Raw genomic sequence first — 15633 nt, 5'->3', positions numbered from 1 at the left:
TATTCAGCGTCGTAGTACCGATTAACACCACTTGAGAAAACCAGGTTTTGTCAACCCCGGTTTAAGAGGTTGACCCTGGGTTACATCTGAGTAAGTTAACCCCGCTTCGTAGTACCGGCCCCTGGTTGATCTCCAGGTTGTTTCTGGCTGTTGCCCTGGTGGGAAATGAGGCACTGGACCACTTTCTGTGTGGGTTTTTGGGTCCTGTCTACCTTGGTCTCCTGGTGAGGTGGGGAACATTCAGGTCTTTTATTTACTTCTCCCTACTAAAGTAGGAAATCGCAACGCTGACAGTAAAATGCCATGATGGACGATGAAATGGGGATGCAGTTGTACATAGTTTTTAAAATGTGTACCCAGAAATTAAAAAACAATTGAATAAAAAAAGGCACAGCAGAGGATATACTTCCTCAGACAGCTCAGAAATTTCAACCTGCCCCAGGAACTGCTCATCTTCTACACATCCATCATCCGGTTTGTCCTGTGCATCTCCATCTCAGGTTTCCCTCTGCCTCCAAACATGACAGGCACAGACTTCAACTAACTGTCAGGTCTGGGAGCCAGCCTGACCTCCATCCAGGACTTATACCGGTCCAGGACCAGGAAGCCAGCTGGTAACATCTCTGCAGACCCCTCCCACCCTGGACACACCCTGTTTAAACTCCTCCCCTCTAGTCAATGTTACAGAGGTCTGTACATCAGAACAACCAGACACAGGAAAAGTTTCTCTCTGCAGGCCAACACACTGATGAACAACTAAACCTGACAAAATACTCAGTCATTCATATACCTCATGTGCAACTTCAATCTGTTGGTCTGTTTCATACATCCTTTCTTACTGCACATTTTTTATTGTGAATTATTCTGTGTGTAGTCTATACTTATACACACACACACACACACACACACAGAGAGTACAGTTCAAATCGGAGTCTCATTCTTTGTATTCTTGTAGATACTTGGCCAATAAAAGCTTTACTGATTCTGAGTATTTACGTATTTACTATTATCAGTAGTAATGTAGTAGTAGTAAAGCTAATGGGCTAAGCTTTGTTTGGGTGTTTAACTAACGCACATTTCTCTGGACTGGGTGGTGGTTCTAAAAATGATGACAGTTTATTGTCTCAGTAACCGTGGAGTAAAAGTGGTGCTAACGTCCTCAAGCTACCAGTACCTGCTAACTGTGACAACCTACAAATGAAGTAACATGAACATTTCACTCGCTGGAAATACTGGAGCACAGACTTCTCAGATGGTCCATTAGTACAACAAACAGCACAGCAAGCCATGTTATCTGAGATATACACAGAAAGAACAGAAATGGATGGTCTACAACAGTGGGCAAGTCACTGCTAGCTGGGTTCTGCAGAGCGCTACACAGCTTCTAGCTGTGTGGACAGAATACAGTGCTGTGATTGGTTGAACACTTATTTTGCTTTGGGGCTGACAGAGTTGTGTGGAACATGACTGGTCAACAATTTACCTGAGCTTTTGTTGCATACTTTTGAGAGACAATGGTACCAGCGTGCTTTGATGTCAAAATGTGTACAGACAGTAGTTTTGCCGTAGTATCAACGAAACATCTACGACTGTGCTTTGTATTATTGATCAAATCAGAATATTAATATGCTGATTCCACCACCAACTCCGAAAAGGAGTTTGCTATAGGCCGGAAGGCCACCCGTGAAGGAACAAACCCAAGCACAGAAGACCCCGTTGCCAGGGGCAAGAAAAATGAACCCAGACCGCAGAAGACTGACTCACCTTTGAGAAAAGTCCTTAAGGTCCTGTTGCAAGTTGACTTTAGAAGGTCCCAGGCTCCTGATGAAGATCTTGGAACGAGGAAGACAAATCTCCAGCAGTCGCACAGAAGTGTAGCTGAAGTGGAAAGAAATTTATGTTACAGGGATAAGTGGTGAATGTCATCTGTGTATAAAATAAGAAGGGATAAAAATAAACTTTTCTCTGTCTAAGCAGTAGGGCTACATGACATGACTGTATTTACTGTTTGACAAGCTTGGCTCTTGTAACACTACAGCCACGCCGATAGGTATTTGGAGAGTGACAATTTTTGTGCTTTTGCCTGTGTGCGCCACCACCCTGGAGTTAAAATGAAACAACACAGATGTTCCTTCTAGTGCTGACTTTCAGCTTTAATTCAAAGGGTTTAAGACAAATACCACATCAACTATTTAAAAAAAATACACATTTTTATAAAGTCCTGACATTATCAGAGCTCACATGTAACTGGACAAATTAAACATAAGGACTATTTATGGGCCTTTCACACTGAACGTGTCAGAAGCATCAAAGGCATCAAGAATCGGTCTAAAAAGCATTATTTTCAATGAGACGCATTGCTTTTTAGAGACGTCAGAAGCATCGCATCAAAAGCTGAACTAAAGCAACGCTTCTGACGGGAGCACACATTGCTGCTTCTCGGCAGGCTGACGCAGTCAAAGTTCAACCTAATCCAACTTTCAATGCTCTGAGCTGTGACGTAGCTTTGTGCTGTCCAATAGGAATGACACGTCGGGCCAAAACACAGAAGACTAGTGGCAGAAACCACTGATCTGTACAAAACAGATCGGTGCACAAACCACTGATCTGTACAAAACAGATCGGTGCAGAAACCACTGATCTGTACAAAACAAACGTGTCACAGGACTGCTCATTTACAGAGCAGTTTTCTGAAGAAAAATCATTGGAAATGTTTTTTTTTGTTGTTGTTACCTCAAAATTTCTGATTACTGTTAAAAAAAAGTTTAGAACACTTGTAATTAAAATAGGTAAATAAATCAATAAATGGTTCTTTATAAACCTTTCATCTGTAAATTAAAACCACCTGTTATTTCAGATTAGATAATTTCTTAACATAAGGAACCTCAGACATTTATTAAGTCTGGTAGATTATTCATATCTCATTTCAACCAGAAAAACAGACACTGTAAATAAATACAAATGTTTATTATAAATGCAACAGGAAATAATTTAACAATGACTGCAGTGTGATTGTAAAGTAGGATTTCTGTGACATAAACCTCATGATGAATTTTTTTTATAGTCATTTCAACTTGTAATTACATCAAAATATGTAATTGCCTTTAATGTTGTTATCAGGACAGAGTCATTTCTAAAATATGAATTTGAGCACAATAAGTGGAGAGCTTCTACCTGTGCAAATGTCTTTGGACTTTGATTTGTGGACATTTTTAATGATCCGTTAATTTATTGTTAAAATATAAAATGAAACAGCTTTTTAAAAAGTAATAAAATAGCTGCTGTTTAAACAGCCTTTTATGTAGAAGCAGGTGATGTTCTGCTGGATTCTAGGGACCAGATGAAGGTCTCTTCTGCAGCTTTGACCTCTGGTGGTTTTGCTGAAGCCACTTTTGTCCTATTTTGAAGAACAGAGATGTTTCTTTCGACTGGACTTCGTGGTGTTCAGCTCATCAATGGAAGTTTGGTTGTCTACACAGCAAATGTTCCTGATTGGGACAAATAAAAATATGTCTTAAAATATGAAGAAACACAAAACAGTTTATATATATATAAAAAAGAAAAAAACGTAAAAAACAAAGGAAAAAAACACACCAGAAAAAAAAAAGAAAGTTATTTAAAGTTGAGCTTTTGTGGTCTCCGAAAAAAGCTGTAACTTTATTTGGTAAAAATAAAAAAGACTGAACCATTTACAAATCAAAGCGTTCACTCAGATCAACTGTGCTAAAAGGCTAAGTTAATGTTAGCTGATCAATAAACCTTCACAGCAGTGCAGAAACGTCACGTTTTACTTTTATTTTATTCTTACCTCGATAAAGCTGCAGAACTAAACTTCGCTGGGCAAACAGGGACTTCACATATATCCAAAAAGTGGGAGATTTTGGACTGAGTGGGTTTGCTCCATCACCCCGGCTGCCTGCCTCGGTCTGCCCAGGGATGATCCCTGAAGGCCGGCTTCTCCATGCGGGTCGGCCCGCTGTCGCGGATCGATCGATATCCCACCAAGTCGTCTGTCCTCCCTCGGTCGGCGTCACTCCGAAAAGTAGCTGAAAAAAGTTTCTCCCAGCAGGGTGATGGAGAATCATTCTACTGCTGTTTTTTAAAGCTTTTTTGTGTTTCAGGCGACGCAAATTCAAGATGATGATCGCTGAACTTTTTTCAGGTTGTGGAAACAGCCAGAGTGTGACGTAGCAATCTCCGCCCCCTTGCCGCTTCCGAAGCGAAGCGTCTGACATCACAAAGCGTTGGGAAGCTTTGACGCATTGCACTGAAGCGTTCAATGTGAAAGGCTTGTGAAAGGTTCATGTGGTGTGCAGCCAATACACTCTGAGTGCCAGTCCCAAGCTTGGATAAATGAGGAGGGTTGCATTAGGAAGGTCATCTGGTGTAAAACAAGCTAGAGTTAAAGATGCAGAGAGATGCAAGCTAAAAGAAATCAGAGACTGTAAGGTGGTGGCAGGAGAGAGTGTAGCTGGACAGCATAGGATGGTTGTTTGTAGGATGACTTTAGAGGTAAAGAAGAAGAAAAGAGTGAGAGCTCAACAAAGGATCAGATAGTGGAATTTGAAGGAGTAAGACTTGTGTGAAATTCAGCGAGTAGGTGAGAGAGGCACTGGATGGAGGGGAAGCAATTTTGGACAACTGGAAAAGTACTGCACACGTCATGGGGAGACAGCTACGAAGATACTGGGTATGACATCTGGACAGTGGAAGGAAGACAAGGAGACTTGGTGGTGGAACGAAGATGTCTAGGAAAGCATGAGGAGAAAGAGGTTGGCAAAAAAGTTTTGGGATAGTCGTATACATGAAGAAAGTAAATGGGAGTACAAGGAGATGTGGCGTAAGGTAAAAAGAGAAGTGGCAAAATCAAATCAAATCAATTTTATTTATATAGCGCCAAATCACAACAATACAAAATCATACATTCAGAATCTCGTTTACTGCCCTCTTGGATAAAATCACCAATAAATGTATGGAATAAAATACTTAAAAACAAGAATGTTGAATCAAAGGCCAAAATATTACGTTGGCCAGTTTACGATTCTGAATTTTTACCAGCAAAAACTGATAACAGATTTCAACAATGGTCTCAAAAAGGTATCACTGGTTATTGGGTTATATCAACAAAAGGTATACTGAAAAGCTTTTTGGAGCTTTCAGACAAATATAACTTGAACAGATGTGACCTTTTTAGATATTTTCTACTAAGACATTATTTTGATAGAAAAATTAAATATGAAGAAGAAGAGGATTTGGTGAAATATTTTCTTGAGGCTTGTAAATGTAATGCGCCGAAGAAACAAATAACAATAGTGTACAAATGTTTACAAGTATTTGAGGCTGGCTGTTGATAAATGTAACAGATATTGGGAGAAATGGGTTGGCTATATCAAAACACTGAAACTCTAAAGGGGTGACGTACTGCAGTGATTCTCAACCGGGGTGCCGCGGCACCCTAGGGTGCCGTGATCGATCGTCAGGGGTGCCGTGGGTATTTTTCATATTCGCGATTATTTTTCATATTCGCGATTACCGTGAATTATTTATTTTATCCACAAAGCATAAAACGACAGAATCTGACATCAAACGTGCTGCAGCCTCGCTCTCGTCTTAAGGCGGGACAATAACAAGGAGGCTGACGGCCGATTAAAACAGTGCCGTCTTCTTCAAAAGCCGTCTAAAATGCGGAGCTGTTGGTGTGTGTGTCTGTGCCTGTGTGTGTGCACGCAGAGTTAACAGGCTGCAGACTGCGAGGGAGGGGATGGGTGAGGGAGGGAGGGGGTGGGTGAGGGAGATTCCTGAATGCAGGTTCAGTGCGCAGCGAGCGCGGAGCAGAGAGAGGATTTTAACCCGAGTGAATGTTAACAAAACGGAAACGTGAAGCTGCCTTAACTTCTCTCTGAACTTTCTCTAAAGGTGTGATTCTGCCGTTACCGTCCTGTTCACACCATGTGCGCGTCGTATGCTGAATTTACGAGATCATGAGATGAAATAAATGGTCAAATATCTTTAAAAACATATTTAAAAAATGAGAATATATGAATGAACTGAGCCACAAAAAAAAAACAAAAAAAACAATGCTCAGACGCACAGATCACAAAAAGCAGGTGAGAACTCTGAACTTTAACAGCTGTTATTTTCCAAAGGTATTTATTTGTTCAATCTTGAGCTTAATGCAGTGTTTAAGCACAAAACGTGACTGATAAGGAGAAACAATTTCAGAAATGCAGCAGAAACAACCACAATTCAGAAAAAGTTGGGACTGTATGTAAAATGAAGATAAAAATAAAAATGTTGCACCATTCCCAGTTTCTCCACTCACAGAAGCCAAACGTTCTTCCAGAGTTGTGTAATTATACTACAATAGTAGAATATAAAGAAGGGGAAAAAAAGAAAAAAAAATAGACAATATATTCGTCAATCGCAATTATTTGTCTGACAATTAATCGTCTCCAGAAATTCCTAATCGTGACAGCCCTACTTGAGATCAGAGCGCAAAATGCTTGAGGATTTTCGAAATGCTGTGTTTTCTGTATCGATTTTCTATTAATAATAATAATAATAATAATAATGATATTTGGGTTTTGCACAAAACCAGAGGTAATAGCATTATAATATTATTTTGGTTGGTGGTGTGCCGCAGGATTTTGTAAATATAAAAAGGGTGCCACGGCTCAAAAAAGGTTGAAAATCACTGCTCTAATAGCCTAAGCCAAAGGTTCAATAAAAAGTGCAAATAGGCTGGCGCTGAGGGGGCAGCCCTGACGACAGCTCCTTTTCAAATATACAGTGTCAGAAAGGTCCCCATTAATTTTGATTCTGGCAGAGGGTGATTCATATAATGATTTTAGACAGTTGATTATGTTTGTGTTAAAACTAAATCTGTTCAGAGTTAAATAAAGATATTCCCAACTAACACAATCAAATGTTTTCATTTTATGAATAAGGTGAAGAGCACGTCTAATATTGTCATGAGTCTGTCTGTTGCATACAAAACCACATTAATCAGTGTCTGTCAATTCTCTAACCAGGTTGTTTAATAAAATCTTGGAAAGTGAGAGGATGAATGAGGAGTGGAGATGAAGTGTGCCGGTTCCTGTTTTTAAGAACAAGAGTGATGTGCAGAGGTGCAGGAACTACAGAGACAAAGTTGATCAGCCACAGCATGAAGTTATGGGAAAGAGTAGTAGAAGCTAGGCTTAGAAAACAGGTAAAAATCTATGAGCAGCAATATGGTTTCATGCTGAGAAAGAGCACTACAGATGCAATGTTTGCTCTGAGGAAACTGATGGAGAAGTATAGAGAAGACCAGAAAGAGTTACATTGTGTGTTTGTGGATTTAGAGAAAGCTTATGACAGGCTGCCAAGAAAAGAGCTGTGGTATTGTATGAGGAAGTCTGAAGTGGCAGAGAAGCATCTGAGGGTAGTGCAGGACATGTACAAGAATAGTGTGACAGCTGTGATATGCACAGTAGGAATGACAGACTCATTCAAGGTGGAGGTGGGATTACACCAAGGATCAGCTCTGAGTCCTTTCTTGTTTGCAGTGGTGATGGACAGGTTGACGGATGAGATCAGACAGGAGTCCCCATGGACTATGATGTTTGCAGATGACATTGTGATCTGTAGTGAGAGTAGAGAGCAAGTTTAGTCTAGTCTGGAGAGGTGGAGATATGCTTTTGAGAGAAGGGGAATGAAAGTCAGTAGGAGCCAGACTGAGTAGATGTGCGTGAATGAGATACAGATACTTTATTTCTTATTGTAACAAAGTACAATGAAAGGTAAAGTGCAAGCTTTTCAGTGCTAATGTAAACCTGAGGAAACCATGCAACAGACTTTAAAGGTCTGGAGAAGAAAACAAAAATAAACTGAATGAAAGAGGTATGTCCAGAGCGCAAATTTTAAAAAGGAAAACAAAAATGACAAGAATGTAGTAGCAAAAAAGAGACTGCATATAAAAAAAAGAGAAAAGCACATACAAATTTGTGGCTATCGCATATAAACAAATATTGCACTCAATATTGCAGAGGAGCCCAGTGGAATAGTGCAGTTACAAGGAGTAGAAGTGGTGAAAGTAGATGAGTTTAAATATTTGAGGTCAACTGTTCAAAGTAATAGAGAGTGTTGTAGAGAGGTGAAGAAGAGAGTGCAGGCAGGGTGGAGTGGGTGGAGAAAGGTGGCAGGAGTGATTTGTGACCGAAGAATATCAGCAAGAGTGAAGGAGAAAGTTTACAAGACAGTAGTGAGACCAGCTATGTTGGACAGCTTAGAGACGGTGGCACTAACAAAAAAGACAGGAGGCAGAGCTGAAGATGTTGAAATTCTCTTTGGGAGTGATGAGAATGGACAAGATTACCTTGGGGTAATTTTTGATCCTTCATTGTCTCGCCTCCACATTAGAAATATTACTAGGACTGCTTTCTTCCACCTGCGAAATATAGCGAAGATTCGTCCCATCCTGTCTATGGCTGATGCTGAGACCCTGATCCATGCATTTATCTCTTCTAGATTGGACTACTGCAATGTTCTATTTTCTGGTTTATCGCAGTCCAGCATTAGGGCTCTCCAATTGGTTCAAAATACTGCAGCCAGACTTTTGACACGAAGCAGAAAGTTCGACCACATTACACCCATTTTGGCATCTCTTCACTGGCTTCCTGTCCCAGTGAGATCAGATTTTAAGGTTCTGCTACTAACCTATAAAATTATTCATGGATTGGCACCCTCCTACCTAGCTGACCTAAGTAAACCTTACGTACCGGCCCGGGCTTTACGTTCTCAGGGTGCAGGACTACTTTGTGTCCCTAAGGTGAATAAGAAGTCTGTGGGTCACAGAGCTTTCTCTTATCGTGCCCCTGTTCTGTGGAATGATCTCCCTGCGTCAATAAAACAGTCAGATTCTGTGGAGACTTTCAAGTCCAGACTTAAGACGCACTTATTTTCCCTTTCATATGGCTAGCATACTGGTACAGTTTTGTTTTACGCTTTTTACTCTTTTAATTCATTTTATTAGTAAATGGTGCGTGCTGCGGCCTCAACTTTATCTAAATTCTGGGTCTTTTAGTGAAGCTTATGGCTAGTGGCCGGCAATCACCTTAGTATTTCTTCTGCTTTTCTTGTTGTTTAATGCTGACAAATTATACAGGTTTTTTTTGTCTTTCTGATGCCTGATTCTGTTTTTTCTCTCTGTTTAAGGTGCAGCTACATCCAGAGATGGGAGTTGTGTTCGTGTTTTACGATCCTCCTGTCCTGTGCACCAACAGCATTTCTTGTATAGTCGTCTGTGAGTTGTTCTGTAATTTATGTTTATAGCATGGCCCAAGCAGAGGGTCGCCCCTTTGAGTCTGGTCTGCTTGAGGTTTCTTCCTCAGAGGGTTTTTCCTTACCGCTGTTGCTCTGGGGGTTGGTAAGGTTAGACCTTACCTGTGTGAAGCGCTTTGAGGCAACTCTGTTGATTTGGCGCTATATAAATGAAAATAAATTGAAATTGAATTGAAATTGATTAGGAATGAACATATCAGAGGGACAGCTCAGGTGGGACGGTTTGGAGACCAAGTCAGAGAGGCGAGATTGAGATGGTTTGGACATATGCAAAGGAGGGACTCAGGGTATATAGGGAGAAGGATGCTGAGGATGGAGCCACCAGGCAGGAGGAGAAGAGGGAGACCAAAGAGGAGGTTTATGGATGTGCTGAGGGAGGACATGTGGGTGGTCGGTGTGACAGAGGAAGACACAGAGGACAGGGTGAGATGGAAATGATTGATCTGCTGTGGCGCCCCCTAACGGGAACAGCTGAAAGAAGAAGATATATAAGGATCATTATTGACAAGTCACTTTTACAGCAAGGATTCTTTCAGACAGACCAGGAAATGAATTTGCAACATAACATAACATTTCCAAAATACAGACAGGACAGCCCTGTACTGTCTGTCTGCAGGAATCAGCTCTCAGAAACTTAGTGACCATGCTGGAAGGAGACAAGTGAGGGAAGCCACACACACACACACACACACACACACACACACACACACACACACACACACACACACACACACACACACACACACACACGATTAAGGAAGAAACAGGTGGATGTAAAAAAAGATAAGCGCTGTAATAAGATCACATGACAGTGCCAGTCAACAGACAGAAGGAAGACTGAATTTATACACTTAAGTGGGTTTGTCTAAAACCTATGTGTTGATGGAAAGAATAATGAAATGTAAATTTTTGTGTTCTGTTTCGGTTCAGAAGTGTTGCTGGCATCACATCATGCAGTACTTTACTCTTCATAAACTTTATTCATTCATTTTTCTGTGCGACTTCACACTTATTTTAAATTGAAACTGACCTCATCTACACAACACTGACTGCACAGAGCATACAAAGGGAGTGGAAAGATGGCTGCTCAGTGGCTTCAGCTCTCCACAATGAGGTGGAGCTCAGTGAGACAACAGGAAAGTGACCAACCTGAATGACGCCACCATCTGGTTGTAAGAGAAGTACTGGTGGTAGTCTTTGTGGATGGAGTGGCCGCAGGGCTCTGCGTTAGCCCTCCTGGTGTACTGGTGACCATAGAAACGCAGCTCCAGGTATTTGGCAAAAGACATGGACCATGAATCGTTGGACAGGGGCACCACCGGAGTCACCTACAAAAAGTATCAGACTCTCAGAGGAACGCAGAGGGCAGCTGCAAACACAAATCACAGCATGGTGTGGTCTGGCTGGTCTCAGTCTGTGGTGACTGACCCACCTGTTTGCAGACACGGCACCAGGAGTAATTCAGAATCGTATGCTGGTAACCGGGTACAGGAGAGTCCAGTTCCTTCAACACAATTTGCACACAGCCAGTGCTGTGGACAAACCGGCGGACGTGGTGCACCATTGGAGTCTCACAGAACATGCTGGGGCACTGGTAAGACGACCTACACACGAGTAAAACATGCCAACACACTAAAGAACCACTTTATCAACATGAGAACCTTTAAACAACAAACAAATAACTGTAAACCTTATAAATGTCCAATGAGACATTCAAATTATGACAAAGTGCAACACAAGCAGTGATCAGGGGCCTCATGTACAAAGGACACGCACAAAAACATGGCGTCTGTCCATCTCCACGCTAACGTTCAGATATATCAAAAGTGAAATGACTGTGGAAATGTGCGATGCGTCACGCAAAAATCCAGGCTGGCGTACGCACATTTCTCCAGCTATTGTTCCTCTGCCGACACATAGAGGAGATGTTATGAACCATTAATAGTGTGAAAACATGAAGTCATCAGAGTGATGTGCACATCAGAGACACACTGATGAACAATTAACAACACCAAAACGTTTGCAGTTATATGGGTTAATATAAAAACACGCGCAAAGTGATGCAGAAAATGGTGCCAACAGTGGCTGCATTAGTGTTGTTAGAGGACCTTGCAAATGGTTCAAGCTGACGTGAGTGCGTATTGAGGGAACACAAGGATTTACTTACAAATAACAATAAATGACTCATAAACCATTACCAAGGCCAGTGTCACTGGAGTAGCGGGGAGAACTGCGACCGGTGCAGAATGCAATACTGTGAGGACCCAGGGGTGGTCTGTGCCCACACAGGTGCTGACCACGCTGGACGTCCTGGCATCAGGGGTTTTCCAGCAGGAGCTGGGACGATCAGTCAGGACTGTGCCAGTCAACCTTGAGCCGAGCCATGCCAACTATGTGGAATGCAGTCATTCAAATGTCATCCAGGTACATCACATTCCAACATTAAAGTACAATTTCCAGTGAGAGCTGGTTTCCCAAATGTAATCGAAGCTGTTAACTGCACACATATTGCTATGAAGGTGCCATCACATGATGAATTTGTTTTTGTTAAAAGGAAACATTTTAATTCCATCAATGTTCACATCATATGTGATGCACAAATATACTGGGTTGGGAACAGGCTGGAGGCTGGCACAGTGCGCAATGGGTGGTTGCCTAGTGAGGAAATTGTGTATTTGTATAATTGTTCTGAATGAAAACCAGCAAAGGCACATTTGGGCATGTGCACAATGAAATATGTTTTTTGTTGTTAATGTGTTTGGGGGTTTTTTCTTGATGGTGAAACTACGTGTAAAGTTGTGAATGTCGCACACTTTCAGTCGCTGTGCACCTCTTTTTTTTTAACTTCAGTGTGTGTGCACTGCACTGAGCTCACAGCATTTACGACCTCATCCACACACACTCCCACTAACATTTTTCCTGTTTCATGTTTATTCTGTTCGACATGGAACCAAATAAACTATCCCTGCTGGGCATGCGGAAATTAATCGATACAAATCGGTATCGAGATACAAACTTGCGCAATGAGAGTGTATCGATTAATTCAGTGTGCATTGATTCAATTGACGGGTGAAATCAAGATCACATCGCTCAGTGTGTGCTTGCATCGATTTCGCATTTGTTTTTAAACACGGATGGAAGCCAGAAAGAACATTTCTACCACAACAAAGTGCAGGTCCACGAGCGGTTGGAGATTTCTGATGCACCTAAAACATTTAAATCAGGTGTTTGGAGATACTTTGGCTGTTTTAAAAAAGATGGGAAACGTCACAAGACACAGATCATTTGTAAAGAATTCTATGGTGCTAAACCATACGGCCGCTGCTGGTCCACTCGGAGTCCTCAGGTTGTAAACCCCCAGCAAAACTCTGTTGAGAAAAGTATGTCAAATTACTTTTGCTAAGGTGGTACTCTGTCTGTCAGTGAGTGACTAAGTCACACACTGAGAGTCATGTTGTCTTACTGTTTAAGTTGTGAAAGTGTGATGAAGCAGGCTCCACATATGAGGGAACCGATTCCTGTTCTATAATGTTGAATCTTGTGAATTTGGTGCTGATAAGGAGCAAACCAAATCCTCTGCCTCTAGCAGAATCAGAAGAAGAAGAAGAATATCTACATAGTACCATACTGAATTGCAGCTTCTTAATTTCTATTAAAATTTTTGCTATAATTTCTTTGCATCCTGTACAATCACACCGTATTGCACCAAATCATGAGGAATCGAATTGCCATCAAATACATATCAAATTGCATCGAATCAGGAACAGGGGTGAATCGTATCGCATAATATTGTCAGTATCGTCATGAATTGCAAAATGTATCATATCGCTGGTAGTGTATTGAGATGCGTCTCAAATCGTTGTCAGTGATGAGATTCACATGCCTAATTCCTGTCTCCACGTCACGTCCAGTCATCTGTAGCTCACACTTGGTATAATTTTTTTTCCTGTGTTCATGTTGACTGATCTGAAGGACAGGGGAATCCCAGCTCCCAGGGCCTATTTACATGCATATTTAAATAGGGGCGTGGACAGGGAGGAGCTTGGTACGTGTTCATGTGTGCTCAATTCCATGTTCAGAGGGATGTACAAATGGAATGTGTTTGGATCCATGCGTACGCACACTTGGATCCGTCTGGATATTTTTGTGCTTACGCCAGTTTGTGTTTTAGGGTACGCTGTGTTTTAGTAGGAAATCCATGCAAGTCTCTGTACATGAGGCCCCTGGACTCCAAAACTCATCAGCAGCAGCAAATGTCTCTGTAATTCATTATTTCCATAAAAACATATTAAACATCTTACCTAAAACAGTATCTGTCCAAGAACACGCTGAGGGACAGGACGTGTCTTTAATTCATCATTACCATAGACGTGTCCATAAAAATCAGAGGGATATGCTTTGCAAACTTAACACCCGTTACTACATTGGATGATGTTGCAGCCGTTCTGCTCTGTGTCAGCCTGATCCCGTCAGATCTCAGAAGCTAAGTAGAGCAGGATCTGGTTAGTGCTTGGATGGGAGACCTCTTTGGAACACCAGCGGCTGTGTGTGTTTCTCCAGGTAAACCTGGAGTTGCGTCAGAAAGGGCATCCAGCATAAACATATTACTCTGATTTGCTCAACAAAAACAACATCCAAGGATTTTAAGTGAACGAGATTACCAGCAGTTATCAGAATGTATAACTGAGTATCATCTGCATAGCAGTGAAAGGTAATCCCAAAACGCCGCAATATGTGCCCAAGGGGTGCTATATAAAGGGAGAAAAGCAGGGGGCCTAAGACGGACCCTATGGAACCCCAAATTTCATGTCACTGAGGTTAGAGATAGTGTTACTGTACAAAACACAGTGAGAACGACTGGTCAAATATGACGTCAGCCATGCAAGGGCACTCCCAATAATCCCAAAATGATTTTCCAGCCTATCAAGTAGAATATGATGATCCACGGTATCAAATGCAACACTGAGATCTAACAGCACAAGAACCGTAGTGGTGTCCAAATCCATTGCAATCAGAAGATCATTCACCACTTTAGTGAGAGCCGTCTCTGTGGAATGATATTTTCTAAAAGCAGACTGCAGTGGCTCAAAGAGATTATTTTCAGTAATATAGTCTACGAGCTGCCGTGACACCACTTTTTCCAGAATTTTAGAGCAAAATGATAGATTTGATATCGGCCGATAGTGTTTCAATACACTAGGGTCAAGATTAGGTTTCTTAAGTAATGGTTTAATCACTGCAGATTTGAAACATTTAGGAACAGATCCAGAAGTTAAAGAAAGATTAATAAATTCCAGCACAGTTGGCCAAGAGTGGACCACAGGTCCTTAAACAGTTTTGTTGGTATAGGATCAAACAGGTTGGCTTTTTGTTGACTTTTGTCAGCTTTGTTGAGTTTTGTCAGCTTGCCTAGTGAGATACTATCAAATTCTGTAAATCAAATCAAATCAATTTTATTTATATAGCGCCAAATCACAACAAACAGTTGCCCCAAGGCGCTTTATATTGCAAGCCAAGCCATACAATAATTACGGAAAAACCCCAACGGTCAAAACGACCCCCCTGTGAGCAAGCACTTGGCGACAGTGGGAAGGAAAAACTCCCTTTTAACAGGAAGAAACCTCCAGCAGAACCAGGCACAGGGAGGGCCAGTCTTCTGCTGGGACTGGTTGGTGCTGAGGGAGAGAACCAGGAAAAAGACATGCTGTGGAAGAGAGCAGAGATCAATCACTAATGATTAAATGCAGAGTGGTGCATACAGAGCAAAAAGAGAAAGAAACACTCACTGCATCATGGGAACCCCCCAGCAGTCTAAGTCTATAGCAGCATAACTAAGGGATGGTTCAGGGTCACCTGATCCAGCCCTAACTATAAGCTTTAGCAAAAAGGAAAGTTTTAAGCCTAATCTTAAAAGTAGAGAGGGTGTCTGTCTCCCTGATCTGAATTGGGAGCTGGTTCCACAGGAGAGGAGCCTGAAAGCTGAAGGCTCTGCCTCCCATTCTACTCTTAAAAATCCTAGGAACTACAAGTAAGCCTGCAGTCTGAGAGCGAAGCACTCTATTGGGGTGATATGGTACTATGAGGTCCCTAAGATAAGATGGGACCTGATTATTCAAAACCTTATAAGTAAGAAGAATAATTTTAAATTCTATTCTAGAATTAACAGGAAGACAATGAAGAGAAGTCAATATGGGTGAAATATGCTCTCTCCTTCTAGGCCCCGTCAGTACTCTAGCTGCAGCATTTTGAATTAACTGAAGGCTTTTCAGGGAACTTTTAGGACAACCTGATAATAATGAATTACCAGTCCAG

The 15633-nt window shown here is 41.6% G+C and overlaps 1 protein-coding gene across 1 annotated transcript in view; it reads right to left on the bottom strand.

Annotated features, from left to right (window-relative positions):
• Window positions 1-15633, bottom strand: part of pikfyve (phosphoinositide kinase, FYVE finger containing) — a gene marked incomplete at its 3' end in the record, with an annotated part of 153362 nt that overhangs the window by 20546 nt on the left and 117183 nt on the right. Inside the window, exons 24-26 of the mRNA XM_034165223.1 lie at window positions 10754-10925; window positions 10471-10649; window positions 1765-1878 (exon numbers count right to left, since the gene is read on the bottom strand). Of these exons, the coding sequence (XP_034021114.1) occupies window positions 1765-1878; window positions 10471-10649; window positions 10754-10925 (465 nt within the window). The remainder of the gene's footprint in view (window positions 1-1764; window positions 1879-10470; window positions 10650-10753; window positions 10926-15633) is intronic.

Source organism: Thalassophryne amazonica, unplaced genomic scaffold (assembly GCF_902500255.1).
Source record: "Thalassophryne amazonica unplaced genomic scaffold, fThaAma1.1, whole genome shotgun sequence".
NCBI classification, from domain to species: Eukaryota; Metazoa; Chordata; class Actinopteri; order Batrachoidiformes; family Batrachoididae; genus Thalassophryne; species Thalassophryne amazonica.
The sequence above is the reverse complement of the archived record's forward strand: the minus strand, read 5'-3'. Positions and strand labels throughout refer to the sequence as shown.